The sequence below is a fragment of the Talpa occidentalis genome, unplaced genomic scaffold (assembly GCF_014898055.3).
Source record: "Talpa occidentalis isolate TD23 unplaced genomic scaffold, MPIMG_talOcc4v2.1 talOcc4.11, whole genome shotgun sequence".
NCBI classification, from domain to species: Eukaryota; Metazoa; Chordata; class Mammalia; order Eulipotyphla; family Talpidae; genus Talpa; species Talpa occidentalis.
In genome coordinates, this window is record NW_023601104.1 from 79,661,489 (window position 1) to 79,682,713 (window position 21,225).

The following is a 21,225-nucleotide window of genomic DNA, read 5'->3' on the forward strand; positions in this document are numbered from 1 at the left end:
GGTGCTGGAGGTGCCCAGAGAAGACACCACAGAATCTCACAGGAAGCCTTTCAGAGCACTCAGCCCTGCCGTCTGGCCTTCTCCACTTCTCCCGCTGGGCGGGTGCCTTCCCCCTTCCCCATATATCTTTTCCCACTTTGATTTCTCTCTTCGCAAATACCGTTCTCATTTCTTGCACTGATGCCTCTCTCTTGGGCCATTCATCACCCTGTCTTGCTCCCTTCAATCCTCTTTACCCATTTCATTGTCCTCTCCAGGGCTGCTTGTTGCCCTTCTTCCTTTCAAGAAATGTCTGGAAACCCTCGGCGGGGTGATGCAGCTGCTTGGTCATGCTCTCGCTGGTCACCTGTGTGTGGCTTCCCCGTCACAGCAGGAGGTTAGAGGAGTGCTGCTTCATTTGTGGCCTGTCTGTAAGCAGCAAAGTTGAGCCTTGTATGGCTGGGGTTCCAAGGAGAAGGCTAGGGGTGGGGGAAGGAGGATCAATCCTTTTCCTTATATAGAAGCTGAGTTGTCTTTCTCCGGACATGGGATGGGAAACAGAAGGGTAAAGGGTAGAGGATGAGCTGGTGGGTGTGGACTGGGGAAGCCACCGTCTCCTGACTGGAGAGACGGGAGAGTGCACCAGGGGGCTGTTAGAACCTTCAGAAAGGGCAAGGGATATGTGTGTTGCGGGCAGGGGGTTGTCAAATAACCCGATCATGTTGGAAAGGCTTAGGTAGAAAAGTTTGCCCCTGGGAAGAAAGCAAGTCCCAATTTTTGTACCAATTCAGAAAGCCTCTTCCTACACCGCCAGGCTATGGCAGAAACCCCCAGCAGGAGGTCTCTGCAAGCTTCCTTTTGTGAGACAGGTGCTTGTGTGTTTTGTTCATAAAGCATTCCTGCTGTTCTCACCCCACCCAGCCCTGGGCTTGAGGGGAACCTCACGGGTTTTGTTTTGCAAGTATTTATTGAAGTATAACTCACATATCATATAACCCACATGATACCTAAATCCGATGTACATGTCACTGGTTTTTAGTGGAGTCACAGAGTTGTGCAACCATTGCTTCAATTTTAAACCATTTTCATCACCTCAGAGAGACCCCTTTAGACCCTCCCCTTCCGCCTATATTCCCAGAAAATAGTAATTGAAGTGCTGCCTCTATGGATTTGACCTTTCTGGCCATTTCATTGCAAGGGAAGCGTGCAGAATGTGCCTTTCCAGCCAGCACGCTGCTGCTGAGGTTCACCATGTGGTAGCAGGCCTGGGCCCGCCTCCCCTGGGATGGCAGAGTAATGTCCTGCACTGTGGCTGCACCACACTCAGCTCCTCTCCTCCTCACAGTGGCCACTTGGGCTGTTTCACTCGCAGACTGTTGTGGACAGAGCCAAGCGCGTGCCTGCGCCTGTGTTTGTGGAGAGTGGCAGGGCTGGGTCCCGAGTGGGCAGCACATGTAATATCACAGGAAAATGTTTTTTTCTCTCCTTTTTCTTCTAGTCAGAATTCCTACAAGAGTCCAGTCTGATCATGGCCAAATTGAATTATGTGGAAGGAGATTATAAAGAAGCTCTCAACATTTATGCCCGGGTGGGCCTCGATGACTTGCCGCTGACAGCCGTCCCTCCTTACAGGTTGCGGATGATTGCGGAAGCCTTCGCTACCAAAGGTGAGGCCTGCGCCCTGTCCTGGAGGTACCCCCACAGAGTCATGTCATTCAGAGCCAGCACGCTGGCTCTCTCCCGGGCCTGTGCCCTTGGCCACACCAGTTCTTAAACTGTCGCTGAAGGAAATGAAAGAAAAACATTTCAGTAAAGATTTCTGATAATTAATATGCAACTTACGCAAGGACTTCTCTTGGTAATTAAATAGAGTGTGTACTCACTTAACATCACACTAGTTTCTTAGAAACTGAAACTTTAAAAGCAATTTTATGTATTTTTTAAAAATTGTATTTTTTAATTGAGGTAATGGTTGACAACACTGTATGTGATTTAGGGGTGTAGGTTCATACCTCCTCCAAATATGGCATCATACCACACCTACCAGCAAGCACCACTGGGCCCTTCTCTTTGATCCCCACCCTCAGCTTCCCTCTCTGGCAGCCTCCATTCTGCAGTCATTTTCTAGGGCTTGTTTCTGTCTAGCTTTATCTGTCCCTTGGTTTTGTTTGTTTATATTCCACACATGAGTAAAATCACCTGGTATTTCTCCTGATTTATTTCACTTGGCGTATCCCCTCCGGTTCCACCCATGATGTCACAGATGGTAAGATTTCATTTTTTGATCACTGAGTAGTATTCCTCTGCATGTAGAGACCTCATCTTCTTAATCCACTCATCTCTCCTTGGGCACACAGGTTGTTTCTTGTTCCTATAACTTGGCTTCTGTAAATAGGGCTGCAGTGGACATAGGAATGCATATATCCCTTCAAATTAGTGTTTTTATATTCTTGGATAATGCTGAGAAGTGAATTTAAACAGATATATTTTTAATATTTTGAGAAACATCCACATTGTTTCCCACAGGGGTGGCCCCATCTACACTCCCATCAGCAGTGGAAGGGGGTTCTTTCTCCTCCACACGCTGGCCAGCGCCTTTTGTTTCTGGTTCTTTTCATGTGGGCCTTTCTCACAGATATGAGGTGGTGTCTCATTGTGGTTTTGATTTGCATTTTCCTGATGATCAATGATGAGGATTTTTCATGTGACTGTTGGCCATCTGTGTGTCTTCTTTGGAGAAGTATCTGTTTAGTTCTTCTGCCCATTTTTTGATTGGGTTATTTGTTTTTCTGTTGCATTGTATGAGTTTTTGTAGATGCTGGAAGAAACTATGCCTGTAAACCAATGACACATAATAAAAGTAGGTCCTTGAAGAAGGTCCTTGTGTTCAGTGTCAGCTAGGATTGTGTTTTTCCATTACAGTGAAGCAACTTTGAATGAAGTGACTGCTGTATCAGGAAGCCTGCAGCACAGGGACCTTATCAGATGCTCCGTCATCCCCTTGGCTGACATTTTATTCACTCATGTGGGTTAGTTGAGGCTGCTGCTGCCTATGATGGTCAAGGTAATAGTCACTCATTAGCATTTGACTCTGCTCTGGGCTTGTGGGAAGAGGGTCTGTGCCACCCCAGCTGCTCGCAGGAGTTGGTGACCAAATGTAAGCGAGTACAATTCAAGGAAGGAAAAATGACAAAGAAGTAGGCCGCGCACAGTATTTGACATTTCCACACCGCCATCTCCTCATCTGTAGAATGGGTATAATCACACTCACTTGTAGAGTTATGAGGGGCAAGTAAAGTAATGTACATGAAGCACTTAACAGCACCAGGCATGTGCTGAATGCTTACCTAATGGTATTTTATAATGTCAGCCCTGGGCTAATGGTAAAAGCCAGCCACAGGAAACAGTGGTAGAAGAGGTCACTGCAGGCCAGCAGGTTCAGGAAGGCTTCCTGGAGGAAGAGGGACACTTCAAATTGGATTTTTAGAGGCAATAATATGGTAAGAAGAAAGGGACCATGTGAATAGTTCCTCCCCTTCTTGACACCCACAGCCCAAAGCATGCCCTGTGGCTGACTGTGGCTGGCATAGAGACCAGATCTGGCTGGCATAGAGACAAGCTGGCTGGACCCTGCAGAATGGCAGTGACTGGCCACTTGCTTGTTGCCTACTGTCTAACTCAGTTGTCCTACTCAGCCCAGGACATACCCAGAGCACTGTGAGAGGGGAAAGCATGTTCACCCAGCTCTCTCAGGAGCCTGCGTACTACCATGTTCCTCTGATTAATCTTCTGAACACCTTGGTGGGCTGAGAAAGATGCTTGTCTCAACAGCACCTGGATGGATTATGGGCACAGGCTTTTGAGGCTGCCTCAAGGGGTCCTGGTCTGTGCCTCAAGCTCATTGGCCTGTCTTCTGTGAAGCCCCCCTGGATACAGTTGTAGCATAGTAGACTAGAACTATGTGAAATGGGTGTTAGAATTAGTTGTGCCATAATCAACCTGCCAGTCTGTGAGTTTCTCCAACATAAGAATTCTTTGTTTTGTTTGTTTGCATCCTCATAACTTAGCACAGTGTCTGGTGCATAATTGGTACTCAATTTTTCAATGAAACTTATATCAGTAGAAATTCCCTCGAGTGGATTTCTGCCCAGATGCCTATCACACAATTCAGGTCACGCTGGGTGCCTTCGCTCCTAACCTCGCATGGTCAGGTGTGGTCCTCTGCCTGTGGGCCACCCATTGAGCATGTTTCAGTGATTGGGAGTCCTGCCCTGCTGATTATGGGGGTGCTCCTAAGAGCCTGATGACATCACCTGTGACAGAGCCTGACATGGATGTCTCCCGGAGCTTGTCCATTTCAGTTTATTTCCATTACCAGGAATGCTCCTAAGTAGATCTCAACCCTCCTGCCCCAACCCCTTCCCCCTGTGAAACAGATAATGGGAATAGAAGAAGTGGAGATGCTCTGTCTTCCAGTAGCACTGGGCTAGTCAAGTGAGTAGAAATCTCTCTGGGACACAGATTGAGACATCAGGTGAAAATCTCAGGACAGCAAGTGGCCACAGATGTTTTTCTCCCAAAGTGGGGCTTAGGAACAGTGGCCACGTGGCCACTGTCTACACTGGGACTTAGATCTACCACACATGAGGTAGTTCTCTGCAGCCAGGACAGTGGGAGCTGGAAGTGGTCTGCCTCCCTAGAGAGGGTCTGTCATTTACAGGTACTCCTGCTATAATGGACCAGACGCGCTGGCTCCTATTTGGGGAACATGCTGTAGTAGCCCAACCAGCCAAGGCTGGTGGGAGCCGAGTTCACTGAGGTTACTGTTCCCTCACCACCTGCTGGGGTGCGATCCTCACTTGTATGATCGATGCTGCAGTGCACCTCATAGGAGTGGAAGAAGACAGAGCTGTCGCGAGGGAGCAGAGTAACACAGCTCTGCTCCCCACCATTGGTGAGAAGTTGTGATAGCACCAAAACTGCCAGGCACACCCAGGAAGAGGGGAGCTAAGATAGGGGGCATGCGAGCCTCTGAGTAGGCAGGTCTGTAGAACTTGGTCTCTGACCTGGTCAGAACTGGGGAAGGGCACAGGGAGAAGGAAGTAGCTTGTCCTCAGGCAAGGGACAGGGAACGTGGGGCAGCCTGAGGTGTGGCTCTGGAGACAGCAGGGTGGCACTAGGCTTCCTGTCTGGGTTGTGTGTGCCAGTGAGGGCAGGGCTGACTCCAGATGGCCCCGTGTAGTCCTCACCAGTGCATTTTCCAGTACAGAACAGGCCAAGGGACATGAGCTGGAGGCAGGGCCAGGATGAGGGGATGTGGTCGGAGACTCCCCTGTCAAACTGCCTGGCCTCTGGGCCCAGGTGGAGGACACTGGGAGCTTCACGCAGCCTTCCCCATTTTCTCTATTGCTTCTCTGCTCCTGGGTTTGAAATGTCTCCTTTGATGTGTTGGTGAAGAGCTTGGGGCTTTAGGGTCGTCTCTAGCTGTGTCATTTCTTAGCCGTGGGGTCTTGGGCAAATGACCTTCACCTCATGGGGGCTCCTTTTCTTCATCTGTAAAATGGAGATGATAATGGTGTCTACATGAGAGGGTTGTTGTCGGGAACGAGTGAACGTGTAAAGTGGTCATCACATGCCTGGCACATCAACAAAATTTAGCTATTTTTATTCCTGTGTGTTCTGTGGGCTTGCCCTCGAGTGGATATCGACCTCTTCAGATGCTCCAGGTAGCTCCAGTTATGAGGAGGGGAGACAGTCTTCTGTCATCTGCTGTGTGGGCAGGGGATTTACCTTTCAAGATAAGGGGCCTGGGACGGATGTGTTTCGAGGGATATCTTGAAGGGGAGGTCACACACAGATTTGAGGCTGAAGGGATGCTTAGAGAAGAGAAGCTGTTGTGGGTGGGGATACACAGTGGTCAGTTTCCCTGATAGGATTGCTTGAGCTGGGCTAGGGACCTGCTCCTCTGTACTCTTCACAGTCTGGCCCGGGCTGATCTGGAAGGTGAGAAGACTTCGGAGCTGGGCCCCAGTGAGCAGTGTTCACTGTTGGAATGATCAGTTGGTTAAATGAGTGTTCCTTTAAGAGGCAAGAACAATTCACACAATCCTCAGACAATTCCGTCTGCTCAAGGAACGTGCTAATACATTGATTGAGAAGTGGGGGGGGCAGCAGAGGAGGAGGCTAGCTCATGCTCAGGCTCTGGGGGGGAGGCTGGTCTGCTGACTGGACTTCCCTTGGCCACAGGCCAGAGGCCCCACCTGGTGGCCTCCGTCCTCTCCAGCCGGCAGCTCTCACAAGCCTCTTCCCTGCCCCAGATGAGAATGGCAGGGGAAGGTGGTAGCTGAGTTACATGGACCTTCCCCAGGAGCCTGTTCCTCCTCCCCTGCCTTCCTCGCTGTGTGCTGGGGCTGCCCAGCGCGTGTGCATGAGCACCCGGCTCTGCTGTGCCAGGAGGACCCGAGACACCTGCCTGCTACGGTGGGCAGCATGAGGGCCAGGGGTCTCTACAGGAGGCCATGCAGAGCACTGCTGTCCCCCAAGGCCTGTGAGCTCTTTAAATGTGGAACCCATCTCCTTAAAGGTTTGGATCTTGGCCTGCTCTCGCAGCTTGAACGCTGAGTGTCTGCACATACCCACAGCCCTCAGCGTAGCTTAATCAGCCCGAGGCCAGAAGACTTAAAACGTTCGCCACCAAGATGCTTGGGGAAGAGGCAGCTGGGGTTGCTTGCTGTCCTCTGTGGGCTTCTCCTGCTAGCCTGGGATAGAGGGAGTCAGCACCGGCCACCCCAACTGGCTTTATCAGGTGTCCCCGAGCTTCTCACATGCTCTGGTCATCCTGGGCACCTGGGTGGTGTCAAAAAACATGTGAGACTCATGGAATTGGAAATTCTTCAGATAGCAGGTGGTTGTATGCCCCAAAGGCTGTCTCCTGTTGAGACCCCAGAGGAAACTTACCTTTAGTCGGGGATTTACCTCCCTGACATATAGAAGAGTGAGGGTGCACTGCTCTTCCCCTGGAGATTCACTCTAACAGCCCTGTGTGCGGGGACGAGACGGGACTCCTGACAAGGTCACTGGAGGTTGAGGTTCCTCTGGGGTGGTTTCCTTTTCTGTGTCGATGCTCATTTCTGCATTGTGCAGCGGCCCCAGTTTCCCTAGAAGAGGGAAGCGTGTCCACTGGGGGCTCTAGGCTGGCACTGACGGGGCTCCATCCTTAGGGGGTTTTGCTTTGCTGGGCCCAGGAGAGCCTGGGTTTGTGGGTCGGCTCTAGGCCAGCCGTGCCTAGGCCCTGCCATACCCAGGCCATGGGTTGAAGTCTCCTGGCCAGTTGCTGCCTTTGCTGAGCTGAGGGCTTTAGGACTAGACCTGGGGACCAGGGCTTATCTCCTGAGCCAGCTCACACAGACGGGTAGAAGCTGCTGGAGGTGGAGGGCATGTGGGGAATGGCAGCACCTGAGACGACTTGTGCACTTACTTGGTTGGAGAGGGGCCATGGCTGCTGAGGACTGGGAGTGGGGAAGGGCAGAGGGGTGTCAGGGGTGTCTCTGCGCAGTTCTAGCCAGATGCTCAGCAGATGTTGGGTACAAATGTGCTTCACAGAGAGGATGTGGGTGGCAGTGCAAATCCAAGATGGCAGCTAAAACTGCATCAAAAGGCCTGCTGGTGGCGGCCCAGCCCCTTCCTTGGGTGGATGCAGGGCGGGTGCAGAGCAGGGAGAGTTGACTCCCAACCTGCACTGAAGGTGCGCTTTCAAGTTCTTCAAGATCTGTGGGTTTGGGCCCTTTCGCCTGTAGGCAGGAGAAAACCTGATCTGTCTGCAGTGGCAGCTGGATGCAGGGCTCAAAGACACGGACTCTCTCTCTCCATTTCTGTGCCCCCTGTCCCCTGTGTCAGTTCTCAACCCTACGCCCAGCCATTCCAAGCTCCAGTCCTCTTGCTCAGAGTCTCACAGATCTTGTTGGCCCTGACCGGGTCTCATTACCCCTCAATCTAGATACGTGGCCAGTGTCATGCCCTGTGGCTGGTGTTGGCCCAGCAGGAAGGCTGTGATGAAGAGGTGTGGTCTCCCTGAGGAATCAGAGGGAGGACGTCTCCTTTCCGTCCAAGGCCTGGCCCTTAATCCACTTCTCCTCGGAGGCAAACCCTGTGGGGAAAAGGAGCAGGGACCGTGGGGCAGGACTTGGGTGTTAGCTCTGTGACAAGTCACGGTGGCCTGGACGTGGCCTTAGAGCCCAGTCTCATCAGGAGGTAAGCACTGGAGGAGCGGGCTTTGAGAGAAGAGCAGGGCTCCTGAGGAAAGAATGACCTCTCCATTCTGGCCTTGGAGACCAGGCCAGAGCTGGCAGGGACACTGCAGGAAGCCCACGTTAGTCCCACACCTGAAGTCTGCCTAAGCCACAGCCGCCTCAAGGTGGCTGCCCTATGAGGCGGTTTCTGTTGGATTAGCATTTATGGAGCCTGCTGAGGCACCAGGCCTACTGCTGGGGGGTTTACGGGAACAGCCCTGTGCTGAGTGGGGTCATCATTCCCTGCAGAGAGTAAGAGACTGCATCTCAGACCAAGGCTGTGGACTCCAGAAGCCACTCTTTTCTCCTCACAAAGCTGCCTCGCAGCAGGGGCAGAGCCTGTCATCTGTGGGGAGTGGGAGCTGTTGACGAGACCCCGCTGTCAGATAGTCTTGACCCCCATTCTGCTCTGTGACTCTTAAGTCAGTTAATCTAAGCCCAAGTCTAAGAAAATGGGGCAAAGAATACTCTGACAAGTGTATTAAGAGTCTGAATAAGACTAAATAGGAAAGTGCTTTGAAACATACATCTGAGGTCAACAGAAGGGGATCTGAGGAGTCTGACCCCACGCCCCTGAGGTCGGAGCCCAGGTGCCGCGGGCCTTTGTCTGCAGCAGCCCCACCTCCTCTAGGCCCTGCCTCTCGTGCCCTTTTCCTGGCAGCCACTAGTGCTTCTTCTTGTTCCTGGGTTACTCCCTGCCCTCTCCCCCAAATTTTATTTCAGGGCTCTTCTTAATATAGATGAAATACATGTGCCCCATACAAACATCAGAAATACAGACAAACCAAAAGAACATAAAAATATCCACCCTTCTGTCTACCCACAGCCAACCTCTGTTAGCATTTTAGTGTGTTCCCTTCCAGACCTCTCTATACTTAGCATATTTGTGACTTTTTTGGTAAAACTGAGATTATAACCCATACACTGCTTTGTGGCCTGCTTTTTCCACTTCACTGCAAATCATAAACACGTTCCGTGACCATACGTGCATGTCTGCCACACATTAGCAGCCGTGCACCACTTCATTGTTTGGATAAATGGATATGTTTAACTGAAAAGCCTCTATTTTTGGACATGTAGGTTGTTTTTAGCATGATGCATGAGGCTGTGATGAACGCCTTCCCAGCCTGGTCTCTGTGCTAGTTCTTAATGATTTCCTTAGAAGAGGTTTCTGGAAGTGGAGTTTTTGGGTCAGAAGAGAAGTATTTCAGGTGTCCAGACTGCACCTGTGTGTGTTCCTGCCCACAGTATGTGGGCCCAGCTGCCTTTCATTCTGACCAATACTGAATGAAATCACTTTGATGTGAAAGTGAACATTTATTCTTTAATTGTGTGTCAAGTGTATGTTATTTGAGAAAAAAAAAAACAGAAAATATAGTCAGTCACCATGCTGCCACTCGAGCTAGTTGACCACTGTTAAATATATATATAATATAAACATATGTATATACAAATGTATATTTAAAGATATATTTGTTGAAATATAGATATATATCTTTAAATAGCCACATACATATGACAAGCATTTAATGTTATATATAAAATACATATAAATGTACATTTAAATATACATTTTAAGCTTACATATTTATTATTTTATACACAATAAGGATTATGCTCTATATACTATTTTAAAGATTAATTTTATTTATTTATGCATACAAGAACTGGGATGTAGGCCAGAGGTGTGTGTGGGGGTGGTGGTGAGAGGATTCACTAGAGACAGAGTAGGGAGTAGAACAGGCAGATCTACTGAAATACACCATCACAGGGAGCAGCAGGTGAGACAGGAGAGGTCTGCTGCACCATATGTGGGCTAGCAACCCTGGCTGGGATTGAACTTTGGCCATAGAAATGAGAGTGCTGAAACTTAACCCCTACAATCACCAGGGAGCCTCCTGGATATACTACTTTAAATTCTACTTTTTCATTATCTGTTTATGTGTGTACAATTGTTTTGCCATGTAATTGAATATTTTTGAGAACGGAATTGAATGTTCAGTGGTGTGCCTTATGGATAATTTTGAACCAGTTGCTTGCAAAACATTGCTGTTGTTTCAGTTTTTCATATTATAAATATGATTTTAAATATAAGTGTCATTTAAAGAATAGCTTTATTGATATATAATTCACATAACATAAAATACAGTCTTTTCAGGCATACAATTCAGTGATTTTCAGTGCATTCAGAATTGTGCAACAGTTCAGTTTTTTGGGAATTTGATAAAGTTATGTTGAACCTGTAGATCAATTTTGGGAGTATTTTCATCTTAACAATAATAGGTTTTCCAATCCATGAACATGGGATGTCTTCTCTAATTTCTTTCAAAAAGATTTTTATAGTTTTCAGTGTATGTCATATATTTTTTTGTTAAACTTATTCCTGTGTATTCTCTTCAATTCCACGATAAGTAGAATTATTTTCTTAATTTCATTTTCAGATTGTTTATTGCTTTTGTACAAAAATGACTTGCATATTGTATATCGATCCTTTATCCTGCAACCTTGCAGAACTAATTTTTTAACTAATAATTTTTTTGTGAATTCTTTATAGTTTTTCTCTATATAAGGTCATGCCATACACAAATAAGAACTGTTTTAATTTTTGCTTTCCATTCTGGATGCTTTTTATTTCTTTTTGTTCCCTAATTGCATTGACTTGAGCCTCCTATACAATGTTGAATAGAAGTGTCCAGAGCAGAGATAAATTGTCTTATGGCGAAAGCTTTCCATCTTTTACCATTAAGTGTGTTACCTGTGGGTTTTTCAAATTGACTTTATCAGGTTGAAGAAATTCTCTTCTTCTTCTAGCTTGTTGAAAGTTTTTTTTTGTCATGAAAGATTGTTAGCTTTTATCAAATGCTTTTTCTGCTCAGATGATCGTGTAGATTTTGTGCTTTAATTTTAAATATAATGTGCTACATTGATTGGTTTTCATGTTTAACCAAACTTTCATTCCTGGGGCAGATCCTACTTAGTCATGGTATATAATCCTTTTTATGTGTTGCTGGGTTCTGTGCTGATAGTCTGTTGAGGGTCTTTATGTCTGTATTCATAATTGGATATTGGTGTAGTTCTCATGTGATGTCTGACCAATTTTGGTTTAAGTAATAGCAGTGTCACAGAATGAGTTGTGAAGTGTTTCCTTCTTTTCTTTTTGGGAAGAGTTTGTGAAGGATTGGTGTTAATTCTTCTTGGCAATTGATAGCATTCACCAGCAAGCCATCTGAGCCTGGGCTTTCCTTTGTACAAAGTTCTTAAATTGCTGATCCAATCTCTTGTTACTCTTATGTTTTAGCAGATTTAAGTAGCTTTAATTGTCCACTTTCTTCTACATGGCATCTTTTCACTGGGGCTCTGAGCTTCTCAGTCATGGCAAACAACACTATTCAGAAAGGAATAATCTTTAGCCAGTAAATTACCAGCTGTGGGGAATAGTCTAATATTCAATACCAGCTGACTTTGAGGAATAGTCTCTCTGTTCTTTTATAACAACACCTCGAGTAGCATCTCACCCCATGTTAGAAAGAAAATTGAACACATATTGTGTCGTCATGGGAAGCAGCACTTCCCTTGCAATGAATTTGCAATTGATTGACAAAATCAGTTTGGTGGATGAGTTTTAATTTTTCCTGCCAGGAAACTGCCAGCCATTGCCAGATTTAAGCAGGGGGGATGACTTAATTAAGTTTATAAGCAAGAAAAATCTTTCTGGCACAGAGTGGAGAATAGGTTAGAAAAAATTAAGATTATGGGTAGGAGGTGTCTAGGGAGGTGAGTTGGCTTTGTTGAGCTGGCTTTGGGCCCTTCCCCTTCACTGCTGTGTGTCCCAGAGTGCCCGATTCTGCAGGCTCTGTCCGAGGTGCCCACCTGTTGGTTGCTACCTGGGTTTGGCCAACAGGAAGCAGTGACAGGAAACTGGAGGGCAACAGGATATTTTCTATCTGCCTGCTCGGGCAGCATTTTTGACAGCAATCGCACCTCTTAAATTGCTCCAGCTGCGGTCAGATAAGCCCACCCTTGTGGCTTCTGCACCTAAGAGCTTCTGCAGGGTTTTGTCTCATTCAGTAGCCCCAGCTCTGGGGTCTTGTAGTTTCAACTCCTCAGTCTTTCCAGCCCTAAGGTTCTTAGTGGCCTCCTGCTGTTGCTGAAGGCTGGTGCAGCACCATCCTGTTTGGCTTCTTATCTGTTTCATGCCCCATGCAGAAGTTCCATACATGAAATCTCCCTTATTTGAAAGAACTAAAGCGATGCATCCTAGCTGGGTCGTGACACGCACCAAAGGTGCTGTGAGAGCCCAGTGTACTTCCCAACATCCAGGAAGGTGTGTTGGGAGTGGGGTAGGGTGGTCATCCAGGAAGGAATCAAGGTAACTCTGGGATTTTTATCTTAGCTCACTGGGCAGGTAATGGTGTGAAACCGGGTTGAGATGACCAGAGGAGCCAATTTTCCTCAGGGGTGGGAGAGGGGAGGAAAGAAGCTGAACATGGCGATACCTCCATGACCGCAAGGGGGTGCTATCCAGGCAACCATTCTAATTCTGGGGCTGCTCCTCAGCATAAGGGTCTCCAGGCTGTTGGTTTGTGGGTCAGGGTTTGGAATTGTCTGTGTGAAGATTTGTTTACAAACCAGGAGTGGTTGAACCTCGTACAGAGGAGCAGAGAGAACAGGGAGGGCCGGGCCTGGGCCCAGGAGCCCTGCCTGGATGGAGAGTGCCTGGACTAATGGACTCAGAGTCCAGGACTCTGGACTAATGGGAGGGAGAAGAATGCAGGTGACGCTGTGCCCCCTGGGGTTCAGTGCCTGGAACACACAGCATTTGCACATTTGTGCAGACTTACATTCTCAAGTAGATTGAAGTTAAAATGTGGCGAAGGCAGTGAGGAAACAGTGGACTCAATGTCAGGCCAGGTCAGTCTGAGGTTTAATGTACAAAGGAAAAATCCACACTGAGGCAGTCAAGTGGAACCCCTCCTTTGCCCCCCCACATACAAAGTCATCTTTTCCTGTATTGCCAAAGCTTGGCTTCCTGGTGAGGCCTCTGTTAACCGGAGCAAGGGGCAACATGGCCCAGCATTTCTGTAGATTCCAGAGCATATGTCTGGGACATGCCAGCTGGCCCTGTGTCCTGATCTGTGGAACCCACGCTGTGCTCCAGGTGGCCTGCTGGTTCACCCGCCCTCACATCAGCCAGGCCCAGGCCCCACGCTTGTCTTCTTCCTGGTCACCTCTTCCTGGTGAGGAGTCTGCTCTGGCCGACACCTCGGTGACAACCTGTCCAGCCCCTTGTCCACATCAGTATCTCCTGCCTCCTATTCTTACTCTTCGTAATCAGTACCACCGTTTGGCATTCAGCTTTTGTTTAATTATTTCACATCTGCCACTTGCCTCTCAAACTAGATTGTATAATTGACTGACTCACTGGATCAGCACATCTGTGAGGGCTGCTCTGGGGTGGCCACTGAGGCTGTCATAGCTAAGCAGTGCTTTGTACTTCTGCAGCTGCCCCAAGGACGGGGGCTGCCAGCCAGGGGGGCCGTTCTTTAAATGCATTCCCCTGGCATCCAGGGGCAAAGTGTGGGAGATAAACTCTCCCCAAATAACACACAAGCAAATGCGCAGTATTGTCAGTGTATTCTGAAATCCTGTCCATTTTAGATGGAAACAGATGTGGGTTTGGGCCTGATGTAAGTAAGTCCTCTTGTCTCTGACTCCCCTTCTACCCACACACTGGCCTTCAGGCTGGATCATCCCTGCTTGTGGACTTTCAGGTTGCTCAGCTCTGCAGAAACCATCTCCTGCTTCTCATTTACTTGGAAAGTCAGTGGCTTTGGACTGCCTTCCTGCCCTTTTCTCCCTGCTTTGTGTTCTGGCTGCGGCAGTTTTCACTATTAAGATTGGATCCTTCTAGGGTCTCCTTGGAGCGTGGATGCATGCAGAGCTAGCCAGGTGCTAAAGGATCTCCCAGCTCTGACTCTGTTTAAAAATTTAAAGCTGTTGACTCCCAGGACAGTGCTCGCTTGGCCATCAGCCATCTTCCTGTTTTCCATCATTTCCAAACCTTGTCTGGTGTTCATTTTCTTCCCCGAAATGTTCCTGATGCTTCGGGAGAGAAAAAAGCAGCCATATTTGGAAAGCTCACAGCAATCTGGGGGTGGGAGCAAAGCACAGACTGTTCCGTGGAGAAGGCGGCTGTCAGCCGATCCCTGCCTTCTCTAAGGTCCTCAGGGCTGGAGCCGACTAGCAGGAGGCTGCGGGGGCCTTGGCGGGCCCACACCCTGGGCCAGGCTCTCTCTGCAGGGAGAGGAGCTCAGGTGGCCAGCCCATGCGCTGCGCCAGCTCTGGAACATCGGCAGGAAATGCCTGGTAATAATGACAGCGTTTTAAAAATTCTAAACCCTATTCAAAGCACTTGTCCCTTAACTCCCTTTCCCCTCCCCCCAGCACCCTGGAACCCCATTTCGGTGGCGTGCAGGGTGGATGCCCTGTGCCGGCGCCAGGCTCGGCGCGTTCCCCGCTGCTGTCAGGTGCCGGCTGTGGACACTGGCTGCGTGTCACCTGTGTGGGGCACACCCCGCGCAGCCGACTCAGAGGCCCAGACACCCCGGCGCAGGCGCGTGGGGTTGCGGAGCCCCCAGAAGCATGGGACGTCCTGAACTGCAGAGACGCACCGGACTTATTTAAACAGCCGGGGAACCTGGCATCTCGGGCCCTGGGGCCAAAACCTGGACTTGCACGCAGGGCCGCTCTGCCCGATGCCGTCCCCTTAAGGGGGCATCGGGCCCCGCCCTCCGGGACTAGCCGCAGGCCTCACTTCCGCCCGCCGCCGCCAGGGGGCGCGGGCACCGCGTGTCCCCAGGGCGCTCGCGCATGCGCAGAGTCTGTCCCAGCGCCCGGCTCTCTGCACATCCCGCGGTTCCCCCCTGCGGACTCCCCACGTGCCGCCCAGACACCAGGGCCCCCCCTGAGAGTCCGCACGAGGTCAGGGGCCTGAGGTGAACGGTGAACTGCCAGTGTTCTCTATTAGCGTTGGATCAGTGAGCATCCTTTAAGGACCTCTAGCCGGTTTCTAGAGAGCCGGGCCTATGTGTTTTGTTAGTTTTTGAGGTTTTTTATTTGCTGTGAGGCCGCGAACGAGCGCGTCGCTGAACCTGCCCAGATGTGCGAGTTTATTGTTCTCAAGGACGACATTTACAGAGACTGCAAGCGTCACTTGCAAAGAGAACGCGCGTGGTGTGGTGGAGCTTTGTAGGAACGGACGTGCCTCCTGTTTTTCACAGGCAGAAAATGCTTGGTAATAAGCACAGTAGAAGCCCAAGGAGGATGTTCCCGGAGAATATCTTGGTAGACGAATGTTACTAATGTTCTGGTGTTGAAGTGACAGACTCTAATCCTTACCTTTATGAATAGGGTGTTTGCAAATGACCATGATCAGCTAGGCGTTGTGGAGCCGCAGGACACACAAGCAACCACCAACAAGTGCTTCATCCCTGGCAGAAAAAGCCTCCAGTCCTCGGAGGCCCCGTCCCCACTGCCGTGGAGTGCTGGGACAGTGAGCTCATGGGATCAGGATTCAGGGTTGGGTCCTACTGGCCTTAGGCAAAATATGCTAAGTAAGTGAAGTGAATCAAATACAAAAGATCACATATTATGTGATTCCAGGTGTCGGGAAGGTCTGGAACGGGCAAATCTATTGAGACAAAAAGTGGTGGCCAGGGTCTGGGCCAAGGTGGGATGGGGGTGTGTGTGAATTGCTAATTGGGTGGGGTCTCTTTGGGGTGATGGAAATATTCTGAAATTAGCTAGTTCTGTGTTTGTATGCGTATTTACACCACTGTATTGTATACTTTAAGCAGGTGAATTTTGTGGCACATAAATAATATCTTAATGAAGGGGTGATTAAAATATAGATTTAATCTAGCATGTGACTGTTACAGAACAGTCCCCATTTGCAGGCCTTCCAGCCTACCATTACCTAAAGATAATAGTGATGTAAAGAATAATCGTGATAGTTACTGGTCTTTAAGTGCTACTATGGGCCAGGCACTAGCATTTTTACATATAAAGTCAGCTGTGGGTTAGCAATCAGGGACCTAGCTCCAGAGCCCATAGGTGCGCATTCTGTGTACATGTACATTTCATGCACATAGCACTGGTTTACATATGAGGACAGGAAGGTCAGAGAGAGGGGACTGTATGACATTAAGAGCAAAAACTTAGGAGTCAGTGTGTCTAGGCCAGAACGCTAGCTCTGCCACTTACTAGCTGTATAGTTTTGGGTGAATTACTTAACAGCTCAGAGCCTGTTTGTGTCTAAAGGGAGAACTGTTCTCTCTCTCATAGCATTCTTGTGAAGCTTAGATAAATGATGTCAAACTGATGTGTCCTGCATGGGGTCAGCTCTCACTCCATGCTGTTATTACTGTAATATTTCATGGTGACTGAGTAGAGACTTCAGAGTTCAATTCAATTGCAACTCCAGTGAGCATTTCAGTTTGAATTAGCATCTCATTTGCTTACAGAATTCCAGAACTGGAAGTGTCATTGAGAGATCATCTGCTCTAGTAGGTGAATGTCTAGTTCAGGGCCTGGTACCTCTCTTCTTGTTTTGTGAGTGTGGGGTGTGTGTGTGTGTGTGTGTGTGTGTGTGTGTGTGTGTGTGATATACTGACTCTGAAGTAAAGACAGTAATTTCTAAAATACCTAGAAGGGGCCACCATGGCCCAGAGACGACTTAAAATCACAGATGCTCTAGACTGACAGAACCTCACAGGAGACCTGGTCTCCCCCCAACACCCCCCAGCATTTAGAAGTTTTCATTGGTACTCGCCCCTCTTTCTCTCCCCCCCTGTACAGGGCTTGTCCTCCCACTGACTTGAGTTCATCTGACACCTGTGGGAGCCCGTGCGTTCTAGAATGAGAACAGGGCTGGCAATCCAGAGCCACCTTGGCTAGCACTTGGCTTTGAGTATCTCAAATCTCGTTTCCTGAGTTTCTTTCAGCCTTGGAAATTGAGATCCCTGGAGATTGTTTTACTGTCTTTGAAGTCCACATCACAGGTCTGGATTATGAGAGACATGGTCTTATAATAAAGTTTTTGAGTTATAAACTCCCCTGTGGGTCATGGAACCTCACAGCACCCTGGGCCTGGCTTCCAGAGATGCGGTTGAGATAAGTGAGGAAACAATACCCAATGCTGTAGCTCCCAGTTCACATAATTATATGTTCCAGCCTTTTATTGTGTTACATAACTTCATAAGAAATTAACTCCCTGTTCATTTTAATGTGATTAAAATATAAAAATATTTGCTTTGCCGGTTAGTTTTCTAAAGTCATTCAGCTTGAAATGCTGTCCTAGTTCAGCCCTTCAGGACACCGATGGGTGGGAGCTAGTGCGGGCATCGCCTGGGGTGCCTTGGCTCTTGTTGGGGAGAGTGCCACAGCCCTGGGGCTCTGGACTGTGATTTCTCCACCTTTACAATTTGAAGCTCATTTTTATTGTCTTTGCTATTATCAGACACGGGCTATGCTGTCTGCTGGCTCTGCAAGGTAGGCTGTGTGAAAAGGGCTGTAGTAAGCCAGACCAAGGGTCAAAACTTGGCCTTATCATTTACTAGCTGTGGGGCCCTAAACTCCAACTTATCACTGAGGTGCTGTTAACATCTTCCTTGCAGGGGGTGCTGTGGGGTTTATAAATGGCACTTACCAAACCCCAGGCTGAGTGTGGTGTAGGAGGAGGGTCCTGAGAAGTGAGCCTTGGTAATTGTTGACTTTGTTCAATCTCACACACCCAGATCAGGCAACTAGCTGAGAGAGGTCAGACTTAGACAGTCCTAAAAGAATTCGGAGTATTGATTTCTTGGTGCTCACTGGAGAGGTGAATGAGAGGCGTAGCACTCCGCTTCCTCAGTCAGACCTCCAGGGATGTATAGCCCTTGGGGAGGTAAACTGGAGCACCTTTCTAGAGACAATGTGGAAGGAAGAGAAGAGTGGAGAGTCTAATTTGCCACATTATGACCCACAAGTCACGCCTAAATAGAGCAGTTCAGAGGCCGAGCCCACTTGAGCCTTTAGAGGTGTCCAGTCTCCTCAGCCTGCTCCTCAGCGGCCTACTCCCTGCTCCCACTGTGTTGGGCACTCTCTGCCAGCATCTACATCAGACTCCGCAGTCCCTGCTTCCATTACCCAGGGCAGAGACGATTGCTGCAACTCCTGGGGCCCCTTGTAATTCCCAGTTCTGGTCCCTGCACAGACCTCAGGCAAGCCACTTAACTCTCTTGAGACCCTGTTTCTGTTTCCACAAGATGGAGGAGGATGGTATTAAACAGCGCCAAACAGGCTAGTCGTGCACGTGGAAGAACTTCAAAAAACATGCAGTGCGGTTCAGGGTTGTGTCATCGTTAACTTACTCAAATATGTTACCCTGTGTAGGGAGAACCTTCAGAAATGAGTCTGTGGGAATTCCCCCATGTGGGTGGGAGATGAACGTTTGAGTCCAGTGGCTTCTCAGCATTTTTCAAATCACAGCACATAGTCAGCCTCTTTTTTTATCCTTGCTATAAAGTTGGCCTTGATGATCGGTCAGGCGTTCTTAAGTGCTACTCTTTTTGTACACAGCTTTGATTTTGGAGATGCAGCTCTTATTGAAATGATCATAGGTATTGCTCTCATACCAGCTGTTTATCAAATCTGTTTTTCACTTTTATCATGCATTTCTCTGGGGAAAAAAAATAACTGAACATTGATATGTTGATGATAGCTTTCCAAACGGACAAATCACTGTCATCTGATGTATTAATGAGGGCCAATTTGGGCAGTGACCTCAGGACTCAGATTCTCAGACAGTATTGATCTGATCCCAGACACACACAAATTTATAGTCCAGGTCTTAGAAGCAGCTTTTGACAGAGAGCTAAGTATCCTGCAACTGAACTGCATAGACACAGATTCACTGTGGACAGTTAATACTCAGCAGATGCACTGAGATGTGCTCAGTGCCACATGGAATGGAAAAAGGCATGGAGCATTAGAAAAAGGAGAAAAGTAATACTTACCATACAGGGCACTTGCCCAAGAATGGCCTCCTTGCTGGGGACCTGTTTGCCTTGGGTGTCCACATGTCTGCCTAATTAGGTAACAACCCACCAGTCTCTCCTCACAGTGGAGGATTAAGTTATGTAACTGGCTTGAATATTCTTACTGACTACACAAGGCCATGAATTGGAGCCCTAGATGACCAGATTTCCATGATTTCAGAACTCAAGATACAGATGATCCAGTTCCACGTGTGTTGGAACTGGACTTGATATTTCTTTGGTTCCCTGGGCCTGGCAGGTCCTTGAGAGCCTTGGTCCAGCCTGCAGTGGCACAAAGTGCCAAGGACTAGACCTAGTTTTTCCTGGTCCTTTGACACACAAGCATTTATTTTCTTTATTTTAAATCCCTGATAGTAAAACTTGAATATTATTGAACATAATATAAAGAGAGGTTATGGAACAATGGATCCCTTTTTGTTGTTTTTTGATGGTTTTTTTTTTTTTGCTCAAATGAACCATGTAGGGCACATTCAAGCAGCTCCAACCACATGCTTGCACTTAAGTCATCCTGGAGCTGTTCTACCAAATGGTGAATGCATTCGGTTTAGCCTCTATTCTCCTTTAAAGAAAATTGCAAGAGAGTGCATTAGTTCATGCTAGAGAGAGGCTGCTTAGTGATCTTTTATGCACCAGCAGAAGCAACTTTGCTCTAGATGGGCATGAATATTGAATACCCAGGACTGTAGGGGCATAAAAACAGTCAGTTTAACTATAATTCTTACATTTAAAAAATTTAGTAACACCTTGGAAGTTAAAAATAGACTCAAATAAAATTTCTAGAGATAAAAAACACAATGCCTGAGGTGAAAAATACACTGGATGTAATTAATGGCAGATTAGATATTGAAGAAAAGATTCTTTAAGACATAGCAATAGACAGCGTCCAAATTGAAACAGAGAGAAATAAAGATTCTTTAAAAAGTAAGCAGTGGGGTAACTTCAAGTGGCCTATTATATGTGTAGTTGGAGGGGAAGGGTAATATAAAAAAGATTTGAAGAAATAATGGCTGAATATTTTTCAAATTTTATGAAAGCTATACATCCTCAGTTCCGGGAAGTCAGTGAAGCCCAAACACAAGAAATATGAGGACTACTAAACCAAAGAACTTCATAATCTAAATTGTTCACAAACAGTGACAAAGAGAAAATCTTAAAAACAGCCAGAAAAAAGAGACATGCAGATGAACAGACATAAAGGCCAAATTAGACTTATTGTCAGGAATCAGGAAAGGGAAAATAAAGTGGAGTAACACCCTTACAGTCCTGGGGTGGGGGATGGGGGTTAGGGGATACACTCAGCCCCGAATCCACACTCATTGAAAATCTCTCTCAAAATTAAAGCCAAATAAAACCTATTTCAGCCATTCATTGCTGATATAAATCATTGTCAGCTGAATGGCACTGTGAGAAATCCCTTCAAGTAGAGGGGAAACCATACCAGTAGGAAATATGAGTTTGTACAAACGAATGAAGAACACTTGAAAGCATAACTCTATTGGGGACTATGTGAGTTTTCCCTTTATTGTTTAAATGTCTGTAAAAGATAATTGACCATTTCAGTAAAAATCATAACCATGTAGGCTGGGATTTATAACCTATGTAAAAGTAAGCTGTATATAAGAGAACAAAGACTAGAGTGGGAGAAATAAAAGTGTGCAATTGTAAAGGTGTGGTATGTAAGTGGTATACTGTCGTTTGAAGTAGACTGTAGTACTTTAACCCTAAGCCACTCACTGATAGGTATATTCAGAGACTTTAATACTCCTGTGTCAATAATTGATAGAACAATTAGTGAGATAATAAGTAGACAAACCAGGGTACAACACAACCTACCAATTTAACCTAGTTTATGTTTATGTAAA

The 21,225-nt window shown here is 47.5% G+C and overlaps 1 protein-coding gene across 4 annotated transcripts in view; it reads left to right on the forward strand.

Moving 5' to 3' along the window:
- TTC7B (tetratricopeptide repeat domain 7B) overlaps positions 1-21,225 on the forward strand; it is a 216,069-nt gene that overhangs the window by 25,154 nt on the left and 169,690 nt on the right. For 3 of the 4 annotated variants that reach the window (XM_037503711.2, XM_054691639.1, XM_054691628.1), the window contains one exon: positions 1,478-1,646. In XM_037503711.2, coding sequence (XP_037359608.1) covers positions 1,478-1,646 — 169 coding nt within the window. Of the gene's footprint in view, positions 1-1,477; positions 1,647-15,238; positions 15,881-21,225 lie in introns of those variants that run through there. The other variant, XM_037503712.2, reaches the window with a different exon arrangement.